This window comes from Scardinius erythrophthalmus (genome assembly GCF_964197995.2).
Source record: "Scardinius erythrophthalmus genome assembly, chromosome: 3".
NCBI lineage: Eukaryota > Metazoa > Chordata > Actinopteri > Cypriniformes > Leuciscidae > Scardinius > Scardinius erythrophthalmus.
The window spans coordinates 13,984,989-14,009,725 of record NC_138223.1 but is presented as its reverse complement, the minus strand read 5'-3'; the positions used below and the strand labels follow the sequence as shown (position 1 = coordinate 14,009,725).

The following is a 24,737-nucleotide window of genomic DNA, read 5'->3' as shown; positions in this document are numbered from 1 at the left end:
AAAAGAATAATATCAGGAACAGAATTCTGTGGTATTCACTGGAAAACAGTAATAAAAGCCCAAGGGTGTACATTCTTCCCTGGAATTATACAAGTAATTAAATTAGAAATCATTATGGTTTTAAATAGAATGTGTTTGACTGCAGGCATAAGCAAATGGTGCTGAAAATGTTCTGTGGGTATGTGGCATATACAGTATTTGCTAGAAATCTTGGAGTAATCTTTGAGGACCAACAGACCTTCAAAGACCACATCGCAAAGACAGCTCGGTCATGCAGGTTTGCACTACACAACATCAGGAAAATCAGGCCTTTCCTAACAGAGCATGCAACACAACTTCTCGTTCAGGCCCTCGTCATTTCTAGGCTGGATTACTGCAATGCTCTTCTGGCTGGACTTCCATCGTGTGCAATCAAACCTCTACAAATGATTCAGAACGCTGCAGCACATCTTGTCTTCAATGAGCCCAAAAGGGCCCACATCACACCTCTCTTTATATATCTGCACTGGCTACCACTTGCTGCTCGCATCAAGTTCAAGGCATTGACGCTTATTTTCAGATCTACCATAGGCTCAGCTACCAGAAGCCTACAATTGGTAAATAAACGACAGCTCGTGGTACCATCACAGAGAGGCAAAAAATCACTCTCCAGAAAATTTTTGTTCACTGTTCCTTGCTGGTGGAATGATCTTCCCACCTTCATCCGGAAAGCAGAATCCCTGACATTTTATCAGAAATACAGTGAAAACAGCAATACTGTTAAATATTTTTCAAATTTAAAATAACTGTTTTCTATTTTAATATATTTAAAATATTATTTATTCCTGTGATGGTAAACCATGAGAGATTCTCTTTCAGGATTTGTAATGAATAGAAAGTTTAAAAGAACAGCATTTATTTGAAATAGAAATATGTTGTAAATATCGTTACTGTCAATTTTGCTCAATTTAATGCTTCCTTACTGGAAAACTTATAATCTTACTGACCCCAAACTTTTGAACAGTTGTGTATATAAATATCCACAATTTAAAATATATATTTTTATATCATTTTTTTCTTTCTAAAGCTTTACAATGCACAAACATGTACAATAATACTAAAGCTTTGACAAAATTCATAATACATATTGACCCTGCTGAGGACCCTCTCACTGTGCGATAGTGAAAGAGTTTGAGTAGGGTCATGGGCACACACAAATCAAACACAACATTTTACCAAAGGTACATTTGGCCTATTCGACGTGCACATGCAAATACCAAAGCATACCTGTCTCAGAGTCAATGCTAAAGTGCTCTGATCCAGACCCTAGCAACTCGTATGAGATCTGTGCATTGGAACGGATGTCGGCATCGGTGGCGGAGACCTGCAGGATCAGCCTACCAGCAGGGGAGTCCTCCGGGACACTTTCCATATAGAATGACTGCAAACAACAGAAAGGGAGACATGTGACAAGCAGAAGTGACTTCAAAAATGGGATGATGGGGCCAAAAAGAAGAGAGAAATGATAGGACAGAGGAAGAGCTTGGTGATAATTGTAAAGCCAAATTGAAAAGAGGGCTAAAAGATTTGCACCGCAGGAGTTCTATTAAATTAACATTATTCAAAAAGGATCACAATAAGTAAAGGAAGCACATTAGCCCTCACAAAACCCTCTCTTAGTGCAAAATTGCTCTCTTTGTTTCTTAAATGCTGCATTTCACATAAGGACCCTTTCAAATCCCTCCTGACATTCTCTCTTTCTCTCTAAGTCTCGACCCATTTAGCATGCACAGCGGGTAGGCAGCACCCTCCCCTGAACTGACAGAATCAGACTACATGACATTTTGCTTCCCACACACACATACACACAGAACTAACTATCATACCTTCTCACAAATTGGGCTGTTGTCATTGGCATCCAAGACCTTGACGTCAACTATAGCCTTGGCTGTGAAGGTCCCGTCAGTGGCCGTAATGTTCAGCAAGTAATTGTCCCTCTCCTCCCTGTCGAGAGGTTTCCGCACTGAGACCTTCCACTCGCCTTGAGTATGCTCAATGCCAAACTGCCCCAAGGGGTCTCCACCTTCAGAGAGCAAACATGAGAAATGTCAGTCAAACTAATGAACATGAATGGCAGATAAATTGACTATGTATTTGTGTGGTTTTCTGCAGTATGTGTAGTAGCTATAGTAGTGACTCAATTTATATCTGTTTTATTTAACAGGTCACTGTGAGATATCAGTGCAATGAATAATCTACAGCGTTCATGAAGCTTCACTTCTTGTTTTCTTGGACTTCACAACAGTAACACAAAGCGTCTATATAAATAAGTGGCAGTGTGACTTGTTGTGCCAATTTCTGTCATCACTCCACGATCAGGCGAAGACGAGTGGATGTAATGAGACTGTTTTCTGTGCCAGAAAGGGTTCATCTCATCTCCAGCTTGGCATCGATGTTTGCGCTAATTAATTATCACCAGAGCTGAAACATTCCCACTTTGTTTTAAAAGCGTCATTATAGGAAAACTATCCAGTTTTCAATTTAAAATCTCATTGTGATCTAAGTATTCTTTACACAGAAATCCCTTAAAACGTGACAATTTGATCACTTCATAGGATATTTTGCATTAGCATTGAGTGGCTTCCCACAGATTGTTAATTGCTGGTACAATAAATTATTCCATTATAAAGTAGTAAACTTATACTATCCTTTCAAATTCAACTCAAATGATAATGGTGGCATGCAACTGCAAAAATTAAACTAGAAGTACAAAATCAACATCAGACCAACCTGTGATAAAGTAGCTGATTTGCTTATTATTGTCCTCTGTGTCCAGGTCTGTAGTGCTAAGAATGGCAATGACTCCACCAGGTGGGTCATCTTCGCTTACTGTGCCCTTATATATCTCTGCTGTGAACCTTGGGGGGTTGTCATTTACATCTACCACGGTGACATCCACCTTGGTACTGGTCATCAGCTGTTCTTTGTCTCCGCGGTCAGTGGCTAAGACTGAAACAGTGTATTTATTTCTCTTCTCACGGTCAAGTTCCTTTAATGTGGTAATCCATCCAGTTTCACTGTTGATCGCAAACAATTCTGCTATGTCCTTTGTCTCTTGGTTGGGATCGAGATTGTAAACCACATGGCCATTAGTGCCTGAGTCCAGGTCTGTGGCCTTTACCTGTATAACAGAAGTGCCATCTGGGAGATTCTCCACAACAAAAGCTTCATAAGGGTTTGACTCAAAGAGCGGTCGATTGTCATTGACATCTTTGACCTGGATACTAATGTCCACAGCGGAGACCACTTTACTACCATCATATTCGCTTTGTACTTGTAGGGATAGCTGATACCATTTGGTGCTCTCGTGGTCAAGCTTCTTCTCCAGCTTCAAAGATCCTGAGTTGGGGTCAACCACAAATACCTCATCCTGGTTGCTCTCAGGAGTATTCCCTTTCACCAGGCTGTAAAAGATTGGCTGATCACTTTCGGCCTGAATGACATCTATTTCTGAACCAAGAGGAAGATCTTCATCTATGGCAAATCTGTAGTGGGACTCTATGAACTTTGGCACTGGGACCTCGGGTGCAAGAATCCTGACATAGACGGGAACAACAGAGGCCTTGGTAGGATTTCCGCCATCTTTTGCTCGCACAAGAAACGTGTATAGTTGGTTCTCCAATCCAATGAGGCTTTCCTTTGTTACAATGACACCACTGAACTGGTGGATTTCAAAATTCTCCTCAACATTGTCTGTGTCCGCTTCAATAGAATAGGTGATGTCGGCATTACTACCTTCATCCATGTCGGATGCTGCAATCTTAAGTATGGTTGTTCCTCTTGGCACATCGGAAGCAACATTAACTCTGTAATCAGCAGCTCTGAACTGCGGGGCATTATCATTAATATCTGTTAAGATCACATTTACAGTGCAGAAGCCAACTTTGCCACCACCATCTTTAGCAATTAAGGAAATCGGAATCACTTTCTCCAATGCATTCTCTCGGTCAAGACTCTCCAAAGTAAAAATCTCTCCATTTTCAGAGATTGAGAACTTGTCTTTAGCAATTTCATTGACTATATGGTAGGTGAGTCTTCCATATGTGCCTGAGTCTTCATCTGTGGCTTGAGCCTCAACCACCATTGTTCCAACCGGTGAGTTCTCAAGAAGCTCAACCACGTAATCTACCTGGTTGAAGGTAGGATTGTGGAAATTAGCACTAATAACACTGACCTTCACAATAGCTGAGCTTCTGAATACACCATCTGATACAGACACATTGATGTTATAGAGAGACTCCATGTGGGGTTTCCGGTGGTTTGATATGAGTATGGCCCCAGTCTTTGGATCTATAGCAAAGTTTTGCCCTTCATTTCCTGATATAATTGAGAATTCAAGTTTACCACTATCCGAGTTGTCAGCATCAGAAGCCTGAACCTGGGTGACAAAGTGGCCACGGGGGGCCAGTTCACTGACCATAGCTTCATAGACATTCTGTGAGAACACTGGAGCGTTGTCGTTAAGGTCTGTTACATCAATTAATACTATGACCTCACTGGAAAGGGCAGGCACTCCTCCATCCACTGCTCTAATTATCAGTTTATGTGAAGTTTTTTCTTCGTGGTCAAGCATCTGAGTTGTCCAGATAGTGCCCGTGTCACGGTCGATGCTAAAGTAATAAGAGCTCTTGTCTTTATCTTCAACAATCTGGTAAAAGAGCACTTTGTTGTTACCAGTGTCAGCATCTGTAGCTGAGACTTGCAATACAGACGTCCCAATCACTGATGCTTCAGAAAGACTTGCATTGTACAATTTGGTAGAGAAAACCGGTGGGTTGTCATTAACATCTTCCAAGATTATGTCAACAAACACTTCAGCTTTGGCACCAGTTAGCGAGTCGGTAGCTCTTACACTAAGTTTATAGGCTGGGTGGGTCTCAAAATCCAAAGGCTTTAAAACCTGAATGACGCCAGTATTGAAATTGATGGAAAACTGGTTGAGAGGGTCCCCTTCTGTGATTGTGTACACAATTCTAGGGCCTTCTGAGTCATTAGCCTGAATGTGTGCAATAGGTGTTAGTAACTGTATGCTCTCTGGGATCTCCAGACTGTAGAAGGCTTTCTCAAACACAGGCATTGCTTTGTTTACAACCATTATTGGCACTTCAATGGATGAGGAAAGTGCTGGTTCACCTCCATCTCTGGCTACAATGGTGATTACAAATTCAGTGTTAAGTGAGTCTTTCTCAAGCTTCTTTGTAAGTGAGATTTCACCATCCATGCTGATCTGAATAAACTCATTTAGCTCCAGGAGATGGTAGTTGATTTCAGAATTTCGGTCAATATCTGCATCAACCGCAGTCACTTTTGTGATGACATGACCCACCTCTGTGTCAACCTGCACTAGTGCCTTATAGGGTAAATTGACAAACACAGGTGGGTTGTCATTGACATCCTCAATTATTACAGTGACGAGGACATGGGTTACATCAAATGACTTGTCTTCTCTGGTCACCTCGACCACAATATCAAATATTCCTTGCTCTTCTCGATTAAAGGGTGTGCCTGTAGATGAGAGTACTCCTGAGGTACGGCTTATTGTGAATCTCTTATCAGGGTTCAGAATGGTATAAAACAAAGGCTCATTGACTTGGTTTCCCACTGCAGCTATTACGGCTAAAGTCTTCTTCTCTAAGGAATTTTCTGGCACAGAGGCCTTATAAGATTCTTGGGTGAACCTCAGAGTACTCTCCTTATTCTCTCTGACATTTATTTTTACTAAAGCTGTTTTAGAAAACCTGCCATCAGACACCCTCACTCTGAGCTCATACCTGCTTCTAAGCTGAGTGACATTTTGAATAGTGATAACCCCTGTGACCGGGTCCATTTTAAACTTCTCTCCAATATTGCCTTCAACAATAGAGTAAAACAGCCTTGAATTTGGACCAGAGTCTGCATCTGATGCATTTACTGTGATAACTTCCACTCCTTTGAAAGTTGGCACTAAGACTGTGGTTTCATATAGATCTTGGCTGAACTGAGGCGGACAATCATTGATGTCCAGGATCTCAATCGTCACGTTAGCAGCCTTCTCTGCAAAATGACGAGGGATTCCCATATCGTGGACTTGAACCGAAAAGCGAAACACAGATCTTTGTTCATAGTCCAATTCGCTGATGGTTCTGACTGCACCAGTGCTAGAGTCGATTGCAAAGTAATTATGGGCAAATGGCTCAACAATCTGATAGACCAGCCTCGAGTTAGCATCACAGTCAGTGTCTAACGCACGGATGACAAGTGGTATGTTGTCTTTGGTGAGGACTACACTGTTGACTGGAGAAGACTCGCTGACCATTCCAGTGAACTCATCTTGAATGAATACAGGAGCATTGTCATTCTCATCCTTCAAGTGAATCAGTAGAGTAGTGTTACTTGCCAGACCGGCCATGTTGGTTCCCTGAATGGTTAGTTTATATGAAGGAATAGTCTCATAATCCACAACCGAATGGGTCACAACAACTCCAGAGTTGGGGTTGATGTCAAATGCTCCATTCATGTTTCCATCTTTGATCTGATAGAATACTGATGATTGGCTGTTGGCGGTAACCAAACATACAAAGGTTCCAGGCAAAGCAGTTTCACTGACCTCAGCAGAAAACTCGTTCTCTGAAAATTTAGGGATGGCATTGTCAGAAATAGTGACAGTTATGTCAACAGCAGCAGTAGCACTAAGAGGTGGTATGCCTTTATCAGAGGCTTTCACAGTTAGCTCAAAATGGTTCTTGTTGCTACGGTCCAGCTCCTTTCCCACACTGATGGTGCCCAGGATAGGATCAATGGCAAAGGAATTGGCAACATTTCCTAGGAAGAAAAATGAAAAAGATGCATCACTCAGATTTCATTTTCAGGACTTTTTAGAACTCATTGGTTTAAACCTTTGAGGTAAAACTTTAAACTTTAAAGAGGAAAGTAAAAAAATCATGGATGCATTTATTCAAAGTCCTTTTGTAAGCATAAATCTCTTTGTTTTGCTTTATTTATACTGAATATTTGAATTTGCAGTTAGTCGATGAAAGGAAGCGGCTGTACTGCCTAAGCGTCAGTCATTCAGTATGTTATCTGAACAATGTTCGCTGTCTCACACACATATATACAATACATTTCAACTAGCTTCTGTAATCTCAGACATTTCAAATATGTGCATTCTCAAAAGGCCACTTGGCATCATTTCTGTGCTATGCTCTGCTTTCAAAACTCTTACAGTTTGATGGACTGCAGGATCATTGGCTGCCACATTCAATATTTCCCACATTTTCATCTCTAAGTGGCCAGCATGGGCCGCTCCTGTGGCTCTCTCTACAATATCCCATGTTAAAACTAAGACAGCATTTCAAACTTACAGTCTTTTTCTACTTCCTTGCCTTTTCCATGTTCAGACATTTCATACATCATGTGTACACATATGTAGTTTCCAGGACATACTGGATTAACGTCAAGAGCAATCAATTCAATCAGATTTATTACCTGACTCAATGCTATAGATGATCTCAGCATTCTGGCCTTTGTCTTTGTCAAGAGCAGAGACCTGAAGCACCACAGAGCCGATGGCAGCAGATTCAAACACACGGCCCACATATGGTGAACCAGAGAACCAAGGTGCATTGTCATTGGTGTCCTGCACATTTACAATCACACGCACCAGGTTCCGCTTTACAGGAATGTCCTGATCTCGTACCTGCAGTGTGGAGGGCAGATGAAAGGATAAAAAAGCAATTCTCCAGTAATTTCAACACTTTAATTACCAGCTTATGTGAAACACATCAAACACGTGCAATGTCTAATGAATATGAGCAAATACAAACTGCCAGGATAGTTTAAGCTGATGGATGGCTGACTGGCTGAACATTTCTAAATCAGACAGAAAAATCAATTGGATAGATGATGTAGATAGCAGACCACATGATCTTACCATGACAGTTAGTGTATGTTGGTGCATGGTTTCATGGTCTAGTCTCTCTGCAGTGTACAACACTCCTGTTCCAGGATCTAGTCTGAACTTGCGTAGACTGAATGGGTCAGTGCTGCTGAGGAGAGTGAAGGTAAGCTTGTTCTTTTCATCCTGGTCTGTAGCTGTAATCTGTAACACTTCTGTCTCAGGTGGGGTATCTTCAGGGACATCCACTTCATACTTAGACTTAGAGAACTGAGGACGATGGTTGTTGGTGTCAATCACTTTAATAAGAACCTGTAAAAACATACAATAAAAAGTAAAGTAAATAATTTAGGAACTATAAAGCCTTGTTAAAAGTATACAGTGTAACAATTTATTTTCAGTAATAATGATATGATAATGATAACATTACTATGATCATTGATCACATCACTGACATTCTATGAGGAATAGTTAAAACCATAAACTAAAAAAGGAAAATATCTGGCTAACAAAGACCACTGTAAGAAGAGCAAAAGGAAGAGAGTGAGAGACTGACTGCATCTTAAATGTACACCCATATACAAATTCACCAAGGCTGAAATTCATTCAGCATTTCAAAACTGTAGAAGAAAAATGATAATTTGTGAAAGATCAGCGAGACAGTAAGGATAGGCCAGTATAACAGCCAACTAATTGTTCAATGCTGTTGCTGTTGAGTTTATCTACATTTATCAATTTTTTAGTAAGGACTACGGATGCTTTTGAAAGGATTAATTAAAAGACACAACCTCACATCTCTGTGCCTGTCAACTCAGGTAAACCCTCTCAGGGAAGCTGGGTGTCTAAATTATTCCTCTTTAAAGCATCGCCCCTGCAGCCATCAAAGCACAGCTTTTGTAACAAATATTCAACAATATATTTCTATACAATTACTACTAGATTTCAGATCACCTGCTGTGAGCAAGGTTGTGAATAATCTGTAGGTCTCTGATTGTTTGTGAGGACTATGATGGCTGCATGCAAATTTGAATACAAGTTATATTTATCCACTTGTTAAGTCATGACATAATGAATTTCTGTATGGAGATAAAGTTTAGGATCATGATTTTTCTGGAGTACTACAGCACACTATGAGTGTATATTAGCACTATGCATATTGGGATTTGGCATTTGATAGAGTGTTTGAAGACTGAAATAATTACACGTGACATTTGTAGAATATCTGTCAGGTACCTTATCTGATCAATGTTTAGTTGAAATGAATAACCAGCCTAATTATATAGAGCAATTTTAAGACAGATTAGTCAGCTACTAGTTGTTTAGACTACACACAGACTATTGATTTTTTTTTTTTTTTTTTGCACATCATGACATTGAACTTCATTTATGTTTGCTGTCCATTAACTCAGAGAATCAGAACTTCTATGGCTGCTTTAATATTGACTGGATCAATACCTTTAATAACTCCGGCAATAATTTAAATGCCTGGTTACTTCAGCAATGAATGTAAGCAAACCGACATGAATCCAAATGAGTTGTGGCTGGTTGTGATAACATTGCATGTTGACATTTTCTATGGTTAGGAATGATTGTATTGTGAATGCACTTGGATGTGTTTCATTAACAGTTAAAAGTCCTACAGCGAGTGAAATGCCAAGGTTATTCCACTGCATACTTATGAGCATTTTGACTTTTTAGCAATGCTCAGTGCACACACTTCTTGTGCATCGGCTTATGCTAATATAGATAGCTCATTTAAGCACAGACACATTTTCAGTCTATACTAGGAGCTGTGTTTATACAATCAGACATACTTTTATAAAACCAGGATGGAAAATAAAGGGGTGAAATGCATTGTATTATTAAAGTTCAACATGCCAGCCATCAGGTGGCGCCGTTTTGCATAAAAAAGGTTATAGCTCATTGGATCCACTGATTCAAACCAGAATCCTCAGAAATAAATTGGCCACATATGTGTCCCTCTAGTGACATATGTTTTCAAGTGACTGAACAGGAGTGAAAGTAGGAATATGAGGGACAGTTTTAGTATGTCACAGAGTTACGACTGAATGAATTTACCGATCAGCAAGCAACCATAAAAGAGTGCATCGTCTGGAAAGCATGAAAGCTCTATTCTAACATATACTCTAACTTGGGCTGTGTTAATTCAGTGACATATCAATCTATTAAATTACAAACATTAGATCCTTTTATTAACATTTTTATATATGTGCATATAATTCTAATTCATATATTCATTACATTTCCGAGAGCTCAGTTACTGTAGAAGCAGGTCATATAATTAAGCATAATAACTCTTCATGCATTCTCACTGAGGTCAGAGCCTCTTTTATAAGGCGTCACACCTGACAAAAGCGAAGCGAGTCAAATGTAAAACTGGTACTGAAGATTGGTCTCTGCTGTGCATTTGCAGCAGTTTCAGTTATAATCGAAATACGATATAGCAATGCATCACCATGAATTGAATCTAATGTACTGTATATCTAATAGCGAGGTACTTGTACTCTAACTCATCATTTGCCTTAAATTAAAGTTAAAAGATTAAAATCTAACATATACTACTACTACTGTTCAAAAGTTTGTAGAGTCAGTAAGTTTTTTAAGTATTTTATGCTCAACAAGGCTGCATTTATTCGATCAAAAATACAGAAACATTTCTTATTATTATCACAATTGAAAACAGTTTTTAATTTTTTAGTAACAATGTAAAAGTCTTTACTGTCACTTTTGAACAACTGAATGCACCCTTGCTAAATAAAAGTATCAATTTCTTAAAAAACAAAAACAAAACAGTTTGTTTTGTGTACTTACCACAAAATTAAACATACCAAATATAATTCACATTAAATGAAGACTTTTTTTGTCAAACATTCTGATTCACTATAAATTTTTGCAATAGGTTTGAAGTTTCAACACTTCATAAACCATCATCTCTGTCAAATTTGTTGTTTCACTTTGGAACATATATTTTTCACCCACGTTTGATGGACGCAGCCAATAAATAAATAAAATTTTATATATATAAATTTAGCTGTTAGCTGCCACTTACTCTCAGCTCAAGATTACCCCATGTGGGTGTGAGTGTGGACAATGTTCACACTTGTCCTGACAGCATCAGCACGTCCCCTGTCCCCGAAGAACATGTTTGGTTTTATCGAATGTCAAAGGTCAGGGAAGAGAAATCTTGGCCTTTTTCTCTCTTCTCTTGGCTTCTTTCTCACACCTTTCCCTGGAGGCATGCAGCCTAGCCCTGGCAGCCTGGCTTTCTTTTTCTTTCGTAAATAATGGCAGCACAGACAGTCAACTGAAAGCACCGGTGTAAATAGATTAAGCTTGTAGCTTGTATTTGTTTATATTCTGCCTGCTTTCCATGATGCTTTCTAAGCAGCACGACAGGCTTTGCGACTGTGATGCAAATGTACAGGGAAAAAGCTCAAAGGAGCTCCACTAATGTCTAACACACATAGAGAAAGAAGGACAGATGGAGGGATTCGAGAGGAAGTGGTGAGTGAGGGAGTGATTAAAGGAAAATATCAGAGAGTGTGAATGACAGATGAAGAAGGATGCGCATGTGAAAGACAGAAAAGGAGAAAGATGAGGAACAGAAGGGAGGCACAATAAGAATAAGAGCAAGAGAGAGAGAGAAAAGCAGAGAGGAATGTAACACTATACATGAAAATTAAGATCTATATATGTGAACATGATATATATACACACACATCAGATGATCCATAAGGTACAGCCTACTATTGAAGTGAAATTCTAGTTACAAACTTCTACCACTTAAACGGGCATTATCTCCCACACATGGACATCTCTCAGGCTGGGTAAAAAAAAATAAAAAATACAGACAGACAGACACACAAACACACACACACACACACACACACACACACACACACACACACACACACACACAGGACAGTTATAACATGGAACATACCACAGATACTTTTAGCAACAGATGTAATTTTAGACTTCAGACTAAATTGCATTTTAAAATTGGTCACATTTTAGTCTCTTGAAAATTGTTCCGTTTCGCAGTCATAATCCAATTTGTTCAGCTAATCTCTGATGCTTGACCTCCGTGGTTGCCTCAATGCCTTGTTTGTCTCGATCAGGGTGTTATTGAATCATAGGCATGCACATACCTTGAAAACTCTCTCACACAATTATAGGCAAGCTATTTATTAGATTTAACATCCTTATTGTGCCAGGCACAGGTATTGTGGCATGTGTAATTATTATATTACACTACATTTCAAAAGTTTGGGGTCAGTAAGATGTTTTTTTTTTGTATATGAAATGTATACTTTTATGTAGAAAGGATGCATTAAATTGATTACAAGTAGCACAACTTTCAACAATGAATCATCTTAAAATGATTTATGAAGACAAAATGTGACACATAAGGAAAAAATATTTACTTTTTAAAATATTAAATTAGTAAACCATTATTTTAAATTGTAATATTTCACAACAAATAAATGTATCTTACGGACCCAAAACTTAATTCTTGAGTTTTGATCGGGTGTCACTCAGTGGGGCTTATCAAAAGAAAAAAATATCTGATGGGTACTTTTTTCTGAAGGGCATTCCCTCAAAGAAAGGTAAGAAATCACAGGCAGAAATGGGCACTGTTCACCCAGATCCCCATATTTCTTTGTATGTGACATGTCTTAGGGAAAATGACTTTGGCACAGTCGCAAACACACAGGGTTGCTACACATTCTCTCAGAAGGCCTAAAATAGGATTACACCCAGCATACACTTTCCTCCCCCTCTGCATTCTTTTCTTCCCTTCCAAAATAATCATAATCCCTCATTGCCTGTCTGAAATGTGGTGCTTTTGTTGAGATTGGGGTGAAAGAGAGATTAAAAAAAAAGAAGTGTAGAGATAAATGGCAAAAACAATGAAAATAGAGCATGGAGAAGGTCTGGCAAGCCCATGTGGAATACACATGACTTTGATTTAAACAAAGATATGCGGCTCCACGAGGAGGAGAGAGCTAATCGCTTCAGGAGAGGGTCACTAGACATACAAAGGCAAAAGTGGAGCCTGAATGCAGATTTATGATTAAAAAAGTGCATTTGGTGGGTTGCAGGGGCAACAAAAATCATTCACACAAATCAATCAGCTGTAATCAGTTCAAGATTGTGTTTTCTTTCAAACACAACTGGCACATGATATAGTTGTAGATATACTCCCTGGGTCACATGCTGAAATTGACTTTGGAACCTGCTCGTATTTAGATGCAGCTGTTCCAAAACAAGTGCTTCTCGTAGCCAAACTCATTAGTTGGCCAATGAAGAAATCAAAGATAAAACAAGTTTCAAATGGGTTATATTACTCATCCATCTTTCTCTTGCTTTGTAATGCAAGATGAAAGCTTGCAGGTGTGCACTTAATATCGCCTCTTAAATGTTTTAAGGGCAAATATTTGCTTGATTTGTTCGTTTGGCCTAGTTTGCTTTCCAGCACCTGCCTGAGCATTTACAGAGATATTAGGAAGTGTTGAGTACAACAAACTTTTGTCATTGCTAATTAGCCAGCAAGCTGAAAACTCCTGTCAGGGTGATCTAATGTACCAAGGATGTCTGCAAAACTCTAGTTGGAATTAAACCAGTACTGAGACATCTGGCAAATGGTAAAACAAGTTATAGATTCTGCAATTTAGTTTTGTTTATAGTATCAGTTAGCAGTTAATGTCAAGGTAATATTTCATCACAAAAAAAGGAAAGAATAAGAAATTATATTTTGACTTATATTTTCTGACTTAATTATAATATATTATATTTTGCATAAAAAAAAATAATGTTGTTTTTTTTTTTTTTTTTTTTACAATTCTCTTTACTGTTGCAAAATGATGCTCCCACTGGGGCCTGGATGAATACTGTAAACAAAAAAATCAATAAAAAAAATAAATAGTAGTAACTGCTTACATGTAATCTGGATTACGTAATAATAAATACATGAAATTAGATTATATTACATTTTCATTAAACTCACCCCTAAAGTTCCTTCACGAACCCCAGTCTGGGAAACCCTGACGTAGTGTTGTTGATAAAAAAAATTGGAATACATTTTCTTTCTCTTTATATTTTTTTTTAATCAATATGGTAACAGATTATCCTACTCAAATCAATGTGATAAACGAGTCAGGTCAGGTCTGGTCTTCATTTTGCTAATGTTTTTTGCCTTTTGATTTTGGGGTGAAATATGATCCACACAAGCTGTGAGAATCACCCAAAAGCTTTTTTCTGTTGTTGATTTTCAGACTTACAAAAGATTTTAATACCAGTTTTTATTACAGGGGACTAAACAGAGTAGATCAGCCAACAAAACTCACATTAGACACACAATCACTGATTTAGAGCCAGATTAATATTTCCCATCAAAGCCTCAATCGTTATAGGTCAACGGATACATAAATGAACCTCAAGAAGTGATTATTAACACATAAACATGATAAACCCAAAAAAGAAAAATGTGTGCACAAGCAGCTCCAGGCAAAGCCAGATGCAGGGCACTAAAATCTGCACTCTGTGCCCTGTGAATGTGACAACTGTAACTGATTTGACTTGAAAGGTTTGAGGGCCCAACAATAGTTTCAGATTAAGCAGGGTCGATCGAGAGACACTTTGAAGAGCTTCAGCGCAAGGACTCAGTGTCATGCCACTGCCTTTGTGTTTGGAAATTTTTGTCAAGAAGAGGGAGAGAGATTTGGAAGGGGTGGGAGATTTGGAAGGGGTGGGGGGGGGGGGGGGGGGCTTCAGTTCAGGATATTCGTGGCAGTTAATTTTGCGTGCAGGAATGTATGTGTTTGGTGGTATCATTGGCCACAGTGGTCTGCTTGATCACAAGAGAGTTCCGACAGTGTTGCCTAAACATATCCTGGGAGGGGGGTTGGGGAGCCGCTCACAAAACAGGCTCTGTTCATGAGAGTGAGGGCAAAAACATGGCCCTCATCCAGAGAGCCCCGCTCTTCAGTGACCTCTTTAGGACCATATGCAAAGATTTACTCGCACTCCAACAGGAAATCAGTACATAAACTATGTGGCCAGTTTAGAGGTGATATAAATGATGCAGGGAAGACCAGGAGCAATGTGTTTTACACTTTCTGCCATAACTCACAGACTACTACAAATCTTCCTGGTAATATTCCAGTAAAAAAGCAACTGTACCGATAATGGACTTTTAAAAATAAAATGGAGTTTTAATAAAAGGTCAGAGTTTTACATTCTCCTCCAATTACATTATATTAACCATTTAACTCACAAAAAAGCGTGCCTCAAAGTAGTAATGTTACTTAAATAAATCATAGTCTCACTTATTTGGTACTAATTAGTTTAGCTTTTAGGAATGTGTACTTCGAACAGGTTTAAACTGTTTAATAAAATACTGATCAGCTGACTCAGTTGGTGTTCTTTGATTAAAGTAGATACTTTGATTATTCACACACATTTCATTTCAGTAGTGTTCAAATTGCTCCAAACCTTACAAGAGTGTGTTAGTTTCCCCAAAACTATTTTTTTGTTGGCAAAGTCCTTGGAATAAGCAGAGTAAGTGTCATCATTCATCTTATTTGTAACAAATGCAAAAGTCAAAGTAAATTGATAAGTTTTAAAAACTTTGTAATACACATTATTGAAAGTTATGGTTAATGTTCTCCTAAGATATAAAACTGAATTAAAAGAAAAAGAGCGAGACTGTCAGAGGAAGCGAAATGAAAGAGCAGGGAGCCAGACGGCTTCATCCTCCTCACACGCTCCAGGAATGAGACAATGGAAGATTCCAGGAACCCCGGCCAAAAACTCTCCGTCCGCCAGGCCAAGGAATGTCTGCCAGCATGTTGTGACGTGAGGTATTTAAAGAACATTCAGGGAACCTTTAGACATCAAAAAATGTCTACATTATCTGACCTGATTCTAACTAGAGAAATTGTCCAATGCCTGGTATTTCAAAACATTTTCTAAGATAAACTTATGACCTGGCCCGCACTGAGCCTGTACAAAATCACTGCAAAACATATTTTAAGGTCAGGTTTAATTTTCGTGCTTTCACTAGACCTATCTACATCCACATCAACAGCAAGATGCTGTGCTCCTTTTTTTAATACTGAAGGCTGATGTGAGCTCATACAGAAAAGACCTTTGGGACTTACAGTGCCAGTGCAGTCAAAAAAGGAAACTCAATTTGGAAAGCTGGAAATGCTTGGGTTGCTTTTCTCTTCCTTGCCACCAGTCAAATGTACATGCACAAAAAAGTCTGAGCCATTTTTTGCCCCTCATAGTGATCTCAAAAAAGAAGCCCAAGCCTCTTTGGTGAGCGCACAATGCTCTGCTTCCATAAACACTTCATTAGCAATTCAATTACCTGTGTGCTGACAGATCTGGTGCCATCTGTTGCGTCCACCGTTAGGTTGTAATGGGATTTCTGCTCTGCGTCCAGCACTTGGGCCACAATCACTGTCCCACTCGCCTTCCCCACTTCAAATCGACTGTCAGAATTACCACCTGTTGAGAGGAGGTTTTCACCACAACCAAAATGGACAGGAAATTAGACGGCCATCATCACAAGTTAGGCAGTTGAAGACAGAAGAGAGAAAAAGAGAACTGCACAGGTGGCTAAAGTCAGGGTGTCACGTTTGTGGTTTTGCAGCAACTGTTTCACCTTTTTTGTGTAAACCACCATAATGGCTGTCTGACATTTATACTACTATATCCCTGCACAATTAAGCATTACAATTTAAAATTAAGCATTTTGAAATAAAATAATATATCAAATTTAGTAATAGATATAAATAAATGATCCATTTCACCCATACAAGAATGTGGTGGTACAGAGATATATATTGGTCAATAACCATAGTGCTTAGTTGATTAATTGTCTATTGATAGTTTTTGGAACTGTCCAAGGAAAAGCTAAGACTTAATCAGTATTTTAAAATTCTTTATTTGCCATTTTAAAAACACCAACAGCTTTACCAATGGATAACATTCTGTGTTTTTTTTTTTAATTTTGAGTAAACATTTAGGCTATTTGATTCATTTGCTATCATTAAGTTGTATTATACAAATGTATCAGTCATCCTGCTCTTTTGATCTTGCCAGCAGCCACTTAATCACCAGCAGTATATATTATTTTCGGATTATATGACCAAACATAAATTCAACAATAATGAAAACAGCATACATGAAAGAAAATGAGAGCACTGGGCCTTCAAAGTGAACAACACTAAGTGCATAGGCTGGCAAGGAAAATAAGCTATGCTTTATGTATGCAATAGTAAGACAATTTCATAGGGTGGACAGAGACAACTAATTTTTGATTTAATGATCGAAATGTAACTCTTTCATTGCCAGCTCGTAAGCCCTTAGTGAGAAAGGATCAAAACTTGGGACCTGGTGCAACCAATGTGAAACAATCGCAACAGCACAAGTACAAAAGCACATGACAGATCTCATAACGGCCACGCACAGTAGTATTAGGAGATCTGCGGCAGATACCTTCTGCAGTGCAGTTCAGGTCGCAAGCCATCTGAACGATGTAAAACAGTTCTTTAGCCGCTATGTCCTCTTCCAAAAGCCAATGGAGAGGAGCAAGGAGACAATCAAGAGGAGGAAAGCAAAAGGAGAGAAGCAGAAGAAACCAAACCATTCCAAAATTAAGAAGGAGAACAAGTAGAAAAGAGAGAGAAAGTAAAGGTTGTCAGTGATAGATTTGTTAAAAGATAAAGGGACAGGATGCAAACTATTATGTCATATTATGACAGTTCTATTGAGAAGATAAACACAAAGATAGAAGTTCATTCATGCAAAGAAACTTCATCTAAAGAGTCTCATTAGAAGATTTAATCATTTCAGTTTGTAACAAATTTATGTACTAAAAAAAGACACTTATTAGGATCCAAGCTTTAGAATTGTAAATACAGTCAAACCAACACACACAACAAACTATCTGAAGATTTATCTCCACCATACCTGTTATTTCAAACCAGACTGGTGTGTCCACAGGCTCCATGGTGATGACCCCGACCATGTGTGCCACGGGGTCGCTCTCCATGACAGAAAAGGAGTAAAACGGCTCATCAAATGCCAGAGGGACTGTGCTCGGCTCCGGCTTGGGGATCCATTCAATGTGTAGACGGCAGGTGGACGATTTCTGGGGTCGGCCATTATCCACTGCTTTAATCTGAAGGATAAATGTGTCAAATCAAAAAATAAAAATACTACGTAAATAACAGCGTTATTTATTACCGTAAAAAAAAAAGATTCGTATGTTTGGGAACAATAATAAGTTTTGCAATTCTGTTTGGTGCTGTTAATGGTATTCCACACTTTAAGCTCAATCAGGGAGAAATACAACTATCTGAATACTACTAAATGCGGGAAAGGACAGAACATTACCAGAACACCTGTCACTGTGACGTTTGGAAAGCGACAGATGTTAGGTAATAAAACAATGGGAGGTCTGGCAAAAATTGTCACTGGCCACATGGGCCGGGCAGGAAGTTCACTCTGTGCTCGTAAAACTTCAATCAGAGGGACATTTAGGAAAAATGTAGTGTGTGTCAAATCTGAGATCTCAGGTTTCTACATTGTAGGACATAATAACAGCCTCCTCAAGCGCTGTAACTCAAGCTAGAAAGCAAATATAGTTTTGAACAGAACAGAATGTGTGCTACAGAAATGTGTACATCCTCACCGTTAATATATCATAATCTCCAGCAGAAGAAAGCTTCTTAAAGGAAACCATGCCAGTTTTGGGCTCAATGAAGAACTTTCCCTGTTCGTCTCCGTCCTCGATGCTGTAGGAGATCTCAGCATTTGGCCCTTCGTCTCGATCAGAGGCGACAACGCGGTAAACAGGATCTCTCTTGAGCGCACGCTCTTTCTCTGGCTTTTCTCGCTCTGGGAGTTTGATTTTGTAGACTTTCTCCATAAACTGTGGTTTGTTGTCGTTCTCATCCAGAACTTTAACAATGACTCGAACAGTGGTGGACTTCACAGGAACGCCCTGATCAGACACTGTGATCTGTAACACAAGATTGTGGAATGTGAAGTTATAATACACCCTCAAACTAATTTTCATCACTCAGTTGACTAGTTCAGACAATCCACTGACTAGTTGGTTTTGAAAATATGTACTTTTGCACATCCCTTTAAAAGTTAGATTTTTTTTTAAATAGAAAGCTTCAGGGGGCTGATAGAAAATACTGTAATTGAAGGGGGAGGAAAAATTCATTCACTCAGTTCTAGTTTTCTTCTTTCCTTTCATGTCGAATAACTCCAAAACCCAAGAGAGCCGGGTGTCATAATGAACATTTTCAATTAGAGTGACAAAACGAGCGGTACTAAATGAGGTGCACAGGACAATAATAGAACACACACAAGAATATCTGACACAAGTGATTGAAAACCTTCATTATAGCGAGCGCTTCAATCAATCGTCGTTCAGAAGTAAAGAAAAATCTCCTGTTCGGAACACAGGGGCAAGTGTTCCTATCTAAGTCAATTGGCTGACAAAATTGAAGTAATTCCCTGTGCGCTTAGCTGTCAAACAATCTATTCAGAGATGTGCAGAAAGGAGGGAAGGGTTTCCGGGGGTTAGAACAGACTGTAATGCATTACTCTGTGTGATTGCGGTATGAAGTTTTTCCTACATAATTTCTCTTTTATGACATCTGACGAAAAATACCATCATGAATGGGATAGCCAAACAGGCTTCATGGCCTCAAAATGAGTGTGCTTTATATTATATTTATAGCTAGTCTGATCATCTAATCCAATTGTGTTGTTTAAAGAACTAGAAATTAGTTCTTCACACATTATTTAAAAAGGCATTAGATCGGTTTAGTTCAATTGTATTGCAAGCACACTATAGTGACAAAAAACGAAAAGATAAAAAGTTCACATGCACATCAGTTCTAACAGCAAAGCACTTTTGTCAGCAATATGAACAGTAATAGGTGCAGGAGTTGTTCCAAACAAGCAGAGACGGTGGCATTAAGCAGACGCTGGTTTGTTGAGCATATACTCATGCTCAGAGAGCCGTGTCCAATCTCAGCTGGTATCCGTTAACCAGCTCATTAATTTCCTCTGGATATCTTCAGTTAATCTTGGAAAATGCCCATTTGAGGCGGCTTAATGGCACACTGGTGCATAAGCTGATGAATGCAAACACACACACAGATGCAGACATACACACTATTTCCTGCTAATGAACTCAGCTGACTTGCTTTCTAAGGCTGAAGCAGATAACAGGCCAGCACAGACATTTAAAGCATCTGTTCAACACTGGTCCAGCTTTTTGTGTGAACGAGTAGACCTATAATGTATATTTGTTTTCAAAGCTGTCCAGTGCTGTCCAAGTGTTTTGGCCAAACAAATTTAATTGAATAGGAAGACAAGGGACTCGGTCAGCTCCAGCATTCCTCTCTCCCGAGCTGAGCATGTTTTTATGCCTGCAATGCACTGCTTTTTTTAAACCTTTTCCAGCAATTGGAAAGAATTCAAACAGTTGAAATTAAATTTCCAGTTCAATAATGAATAAATCTCCCATGTCTGCTTTGAACATCAATTATATAACTAGATTTTTACATTTTCTTGCCCGAGTAAAATCATCCAGAGTGTGATCACTTAAGCCCGGACACACCAAACCGACGCCAAAGAACTAGCGCTGATAAAAGCAGACTGTGTTGTCGCCTTGCGTCGCCAGCGTTGGAAAAAAAAAGCTGCACTTAAACACACCGAGAGAACTACAGCCGACTGTCAGCTAGAATGCGCGTTCTGCGCCTGCGTGTAAATGAGAAAACTGTCTATTTCTGAAGATATATTTGTCTATATTCATCATTCAAAAAGGGAAACCGACACTGCAGGCTGCAGGTACACAAACCATAAACAAAGCAGTGTGTGCTTACCGTTTTGAATATCAATCCTGCTAAACACTTTCTTTATTCCACTCCGCTCATGTTAATATTGAAATATTCGCCAAGGAACATTCAGGTAAGAGGACGTAACATTAGAATAGCCTTCTATCTGTACCGTTTTGACCTCTTTGCTGACTGTTTTGCTATTATTCTTGTGCACTGACTCGTTCACTAAGCTAAACAGCCAATCAGAATTCTCTCTCTCACCGACAATCCGACGCCGATTCAACATGTTGAATCAGCCGAAAAAAAGCCGACGAGGACCAATTTCAGCCGACTGTGTGGAACCGTGCGGAACACACTGAGAAAACTTAGTCGGCCGATGCACAAAAACTGCCCGACGGCTGACTGTCGGCTTGGTGTGTCCCGGGCTTTAAAGTTATAGCCCACCTCTCCACAAGACGTAAGATTTGCTGTCTTACATGACATTTATGCATTTGGCAGACGCATTTATCCAAAGCGACTAACATTTCACTAAAGGTTTACATTTTAATCAGTTCATGCATTTCCTGGGAATCGAACCCATGACCTTGGTGTTGCTAGCACCATGCACTGTTTGAGCTACCATCATGCTATCAATCAAGTTCATTCCGGGATGAATTCCCATAATTACGAGCAATAGTGGTGTTTCATTTGTGGACAAATTTGTGCTTTTGAACTAATCTTTTAGGTGAATTATTCTCTTTCAGTTCCATGCATTGAGACTCTGAGCATAGCTAAATGGGCCATGTTGTTCATTAAAAAGAAACCAGATAAATCAGGCATCTTTTTTGTGAAAGATATTCAACTAACTGACTCAACAAATGAACAAAACTGTGCATGTTGTTTGCTGTTAAGAGCTATGAAAGGTGAATCTGTTGATTGAATGATTCAATGACTTATAACAAATAAAAGGATTGTCTCTACATACTGATGTAACATGCAAAAAGAGACTGGATAAATCAGTGAACAAATCTGAATAGATTCAGAAGCCATTGAAATGAATCACCACTAATAGGTGCATGCATCTTGAACAATATAAATTTGTTCAGAGCTTCCAGCACAGGCAAGGCAGTAACATGTTTCACATGCCTGGAAAACAGGCAAAGCAACGCCCTACATCCTCAGTCACTCGGGGTGTATTCCCAGAAATAAATTCAATTTCTTTGCAAATCAACTTAAGTGTATCGTGGGCATATTTTCCTGTTTGGTTTTAGAAGTTCAAAGAGCAACAGGGCAGGCTCTCCGAAGTACTGTGCATGCCTCAACATGTTCCAGAGTAGCTCTCTCTGTTTTTTATTTTCTCAAATTTCATTCCCTTCCCCCTCTAGGAGCTTTTTCACCTTATACCTTCCTTCCCAGCTCTTAAGTGTGTGTGAAAGTTTTCAGGGCTCTCTCCCATTTATCTCTCTCACACACACACACACACACACTCAAATGCCCTCACCCAGGCCCCGTATAACTGCCCCTCCCTCCCCCACAAGCCTTTTCTGTCTCCAACTAACCTCAGCGAAACCCTAAGCACCAGCTCATTCCCCAGTCCCCTGCAGTGCTGTGCCCAGCAGGATTGCACTGCCCCTGGGAGAGAGACAGCCAGACTCCTGGGTGAGAGGCTGGGTGAGACAAGACCCCTGGAGGGAAGATGTCAATAAACAACTTCCTGTTGCTGGACCCCTTACTAAACACCGGCCAAAAACCCAAATTGTCAGGGTTGTCATGACTACTGCAGTGGGCCACCGGAGCAGTGCGAGAAAAAAAAAGGAGAAACAGGATCCAGAAGAATGTGTGTGAACAGTGACTGGACTGACGGTCATTTGTTTATTAGCCTTTCCCTCAGCCGGTCTAAAGCAGCATGGTAATCAAATTTAACATGAGATCATAACAGTCTGAGAAGGTGTCTGAACAAAGAAGACAGTTGCTCTGAACAAGAGAAACGCATACAAAAAATCACATAATGATTCAACTGACTAGTCAGTCTGTCTAGTTTTATTTTATTTTAGTATTATTTTAGTGGCAGTGCTGTAGAGAGGATAAATATAGGCCTGGTTTCACAGACAGGGCTTAGATTAAGCCAGGATTAGGCCTTACTTAAATTAAGACATTTAAATGGCTTTTATAAACATGCCTTAGAAAAAACATTATCGGTGTGCATCTTGAGACAATCAATATTTTAAGATATGTCAGTGCAAGCTGCTTTCAGTTAAAACAGCTCAAACATGTATTTTAGTCTGGGTCTAGGTTTAAACCTTGTCTGTGAAACCGGGGGTTAGTGCGGCTGTAATGACCAATTGAGTCTGCCTGTTGAGCTTGCATAGGACCTCAAAGTAATTATTTTGGCTGAAATAATTTTTAATGGGCAATCCTACAAAATACACAATATTTTATAAGTTAACACATAATAGCATATAAGCAAAACTGAGTACTCGCATGCTCTATAAGCAGCGGCTGTATGTGCGCTCGTTTCAGATGGGTGCATTCCAAAACAGTCTCTCAGAAAGCGAGCGCATGTGGCCAAATGAGTCCTCTTTCGCTGCTTATTGCGCTTGAACGGTTTAAAATCAAGGCTTAAAATTCCTTTCAAATGATAAGCTTTCATGATGGCGCAGTACGGCAACGTCACGATAGGCCAAAATCTCTTCCGGCTGACAAATTTCTACCAGTTAATTTTACTGCCGGTATATCGCCCACCCCTAGCTTCCGGTGTTAGTCACTTCCAGTATTGTAGCTTATTGTACAGGTAGCTGTACAAAAACAGTCCGTTATGCTGCTTAATATTAAAAACTGCTTTTTATTATATTATCTTCATTTATTATTGTAATCATAAACACTGGTTTGATGTGCAAATAGTTTTACCATTTACGGAAATAAGCTATTCTTTTAATTATCTATAGTGGTTAATAAATGTCGGAAGTCTCGCACATTAACAGGAAATAGCTTTATTAAAAAAATAAAAAAAATATGTATTTTTTATATGTATTATATGTTTTAGTTTGATCAGGCATTATAAACAAGCTAGGAGACTGAATGGACTGGTGGAAATTGTTCATTACACCACAAATTCATGGAAGATGGTTCATACTAAAGCTGAAAGTATGCTTCAGTTATATCTTTGATGCTACAAAAAGCAGATAGCTCCAATTTCTTCCAATGTGGATATATGTGTATTTACTCAATAAACCCAGAGACTTTAAATGTGATCGGGCTAGCCCCCAATTTATGCAGCCTTGCTTTTCTATTTTAAAGTGCAATTAAAAGGGTAAAAGACAATGTTAGGTGAAAAGCATTCTTTACAGCTCCTTAAGGTTAAGACAGCTGATATACAGCATCCAAATCGAATAAAACTACACGCACCACCAAACTCCAATCTCGACAGTTAAAAAAAAAACTTAGTTAATTAAAAACCAGAGAAACAGATTTAACCTTGAGGGGATCTTGGAACTACTAATATTTAGCTGAATTGTTGGCATTAGCTAATTACAAGCCTACTGTCTATCGGTCAGCAGGCTTTGCTTTGAAGTCAAGAGGAGCTCTTCACATCACTGAGGCATGGAGAAAAGAAGGGAGGACAGACACTGGATGAGCATATGCTGCAGGGTGTACCATCCTCCCTGGTTTAATTTCCTGTCCGCAACCCTCCTGTCATTTACAAAACAATTAGAGTTGCAGAAATGGGCATGAAAGAACTGGGAAGGGATGGTGCAAATTTGGCAAATTAAACGAAATGCCAAAGGCCTTGAATTGCACAATCTATAACGATAATTAAAGGAGCATCAATCTCTTAAGTCTTCTGTGCACGACTTGAAGTATCAGCAAACTGTGGTTGTTTTTTGGGGAAGGAAGTGAGAGGGTGGTAAAGAGTTATTGAGAAAAAAGTGAGAGAGAGAGTGAGAGAA

General features: G+C 39.2%; 1 protein-coding gene across 4 annotated transcripts in view; it reads right to left on the bottom strand.

The window, feature by feature from the left end:
* fat1a (FAT atypical cadherin 1a) overlaps positions 1–24,737 on the bottom strand; it is an 88,534-nt gene that overhangs the window by 22,906 nt on the left and 40,891 nt on the right. For all 4 annotated transcript variants that reach the window (XM_081360943.1, XM_081360942.1, XM_081360944.1 and 1 more), the window contains exons 5-12: positions 18,642–18,971; positions 17,918–18,128; positions 16,311–16,450; positions 7,949–8,224; positions 7,504–7,714; positions 2,770–6,840; positions 1,866–2,062; positions 1,267–1,420 (exon numbers count right to left, since the gene is read on the bottom strand). In XM_081360943.1, coding sequence (XP_081217069.1) covers positions 1,267–1,420; positions 1,866–2,062; positions 2,770–6,840; positions 7,504–7,714; positions 7,949–8,224; positions 16,311–16,450; positions 17,918–18,128; positions 18,642–18,971 — 5,590 coding nt within the window. The remainder of the gene's footprint in view (positions 1–1,266; positions 1,421–1,865; positions 2,063–2,769; positions 6,841–7,503; positions 7,715–7,948; positions 8,225–16,310; positions 16,451–17,917; positions 18,129–18,641; positions 18,972–24,737) is intronic.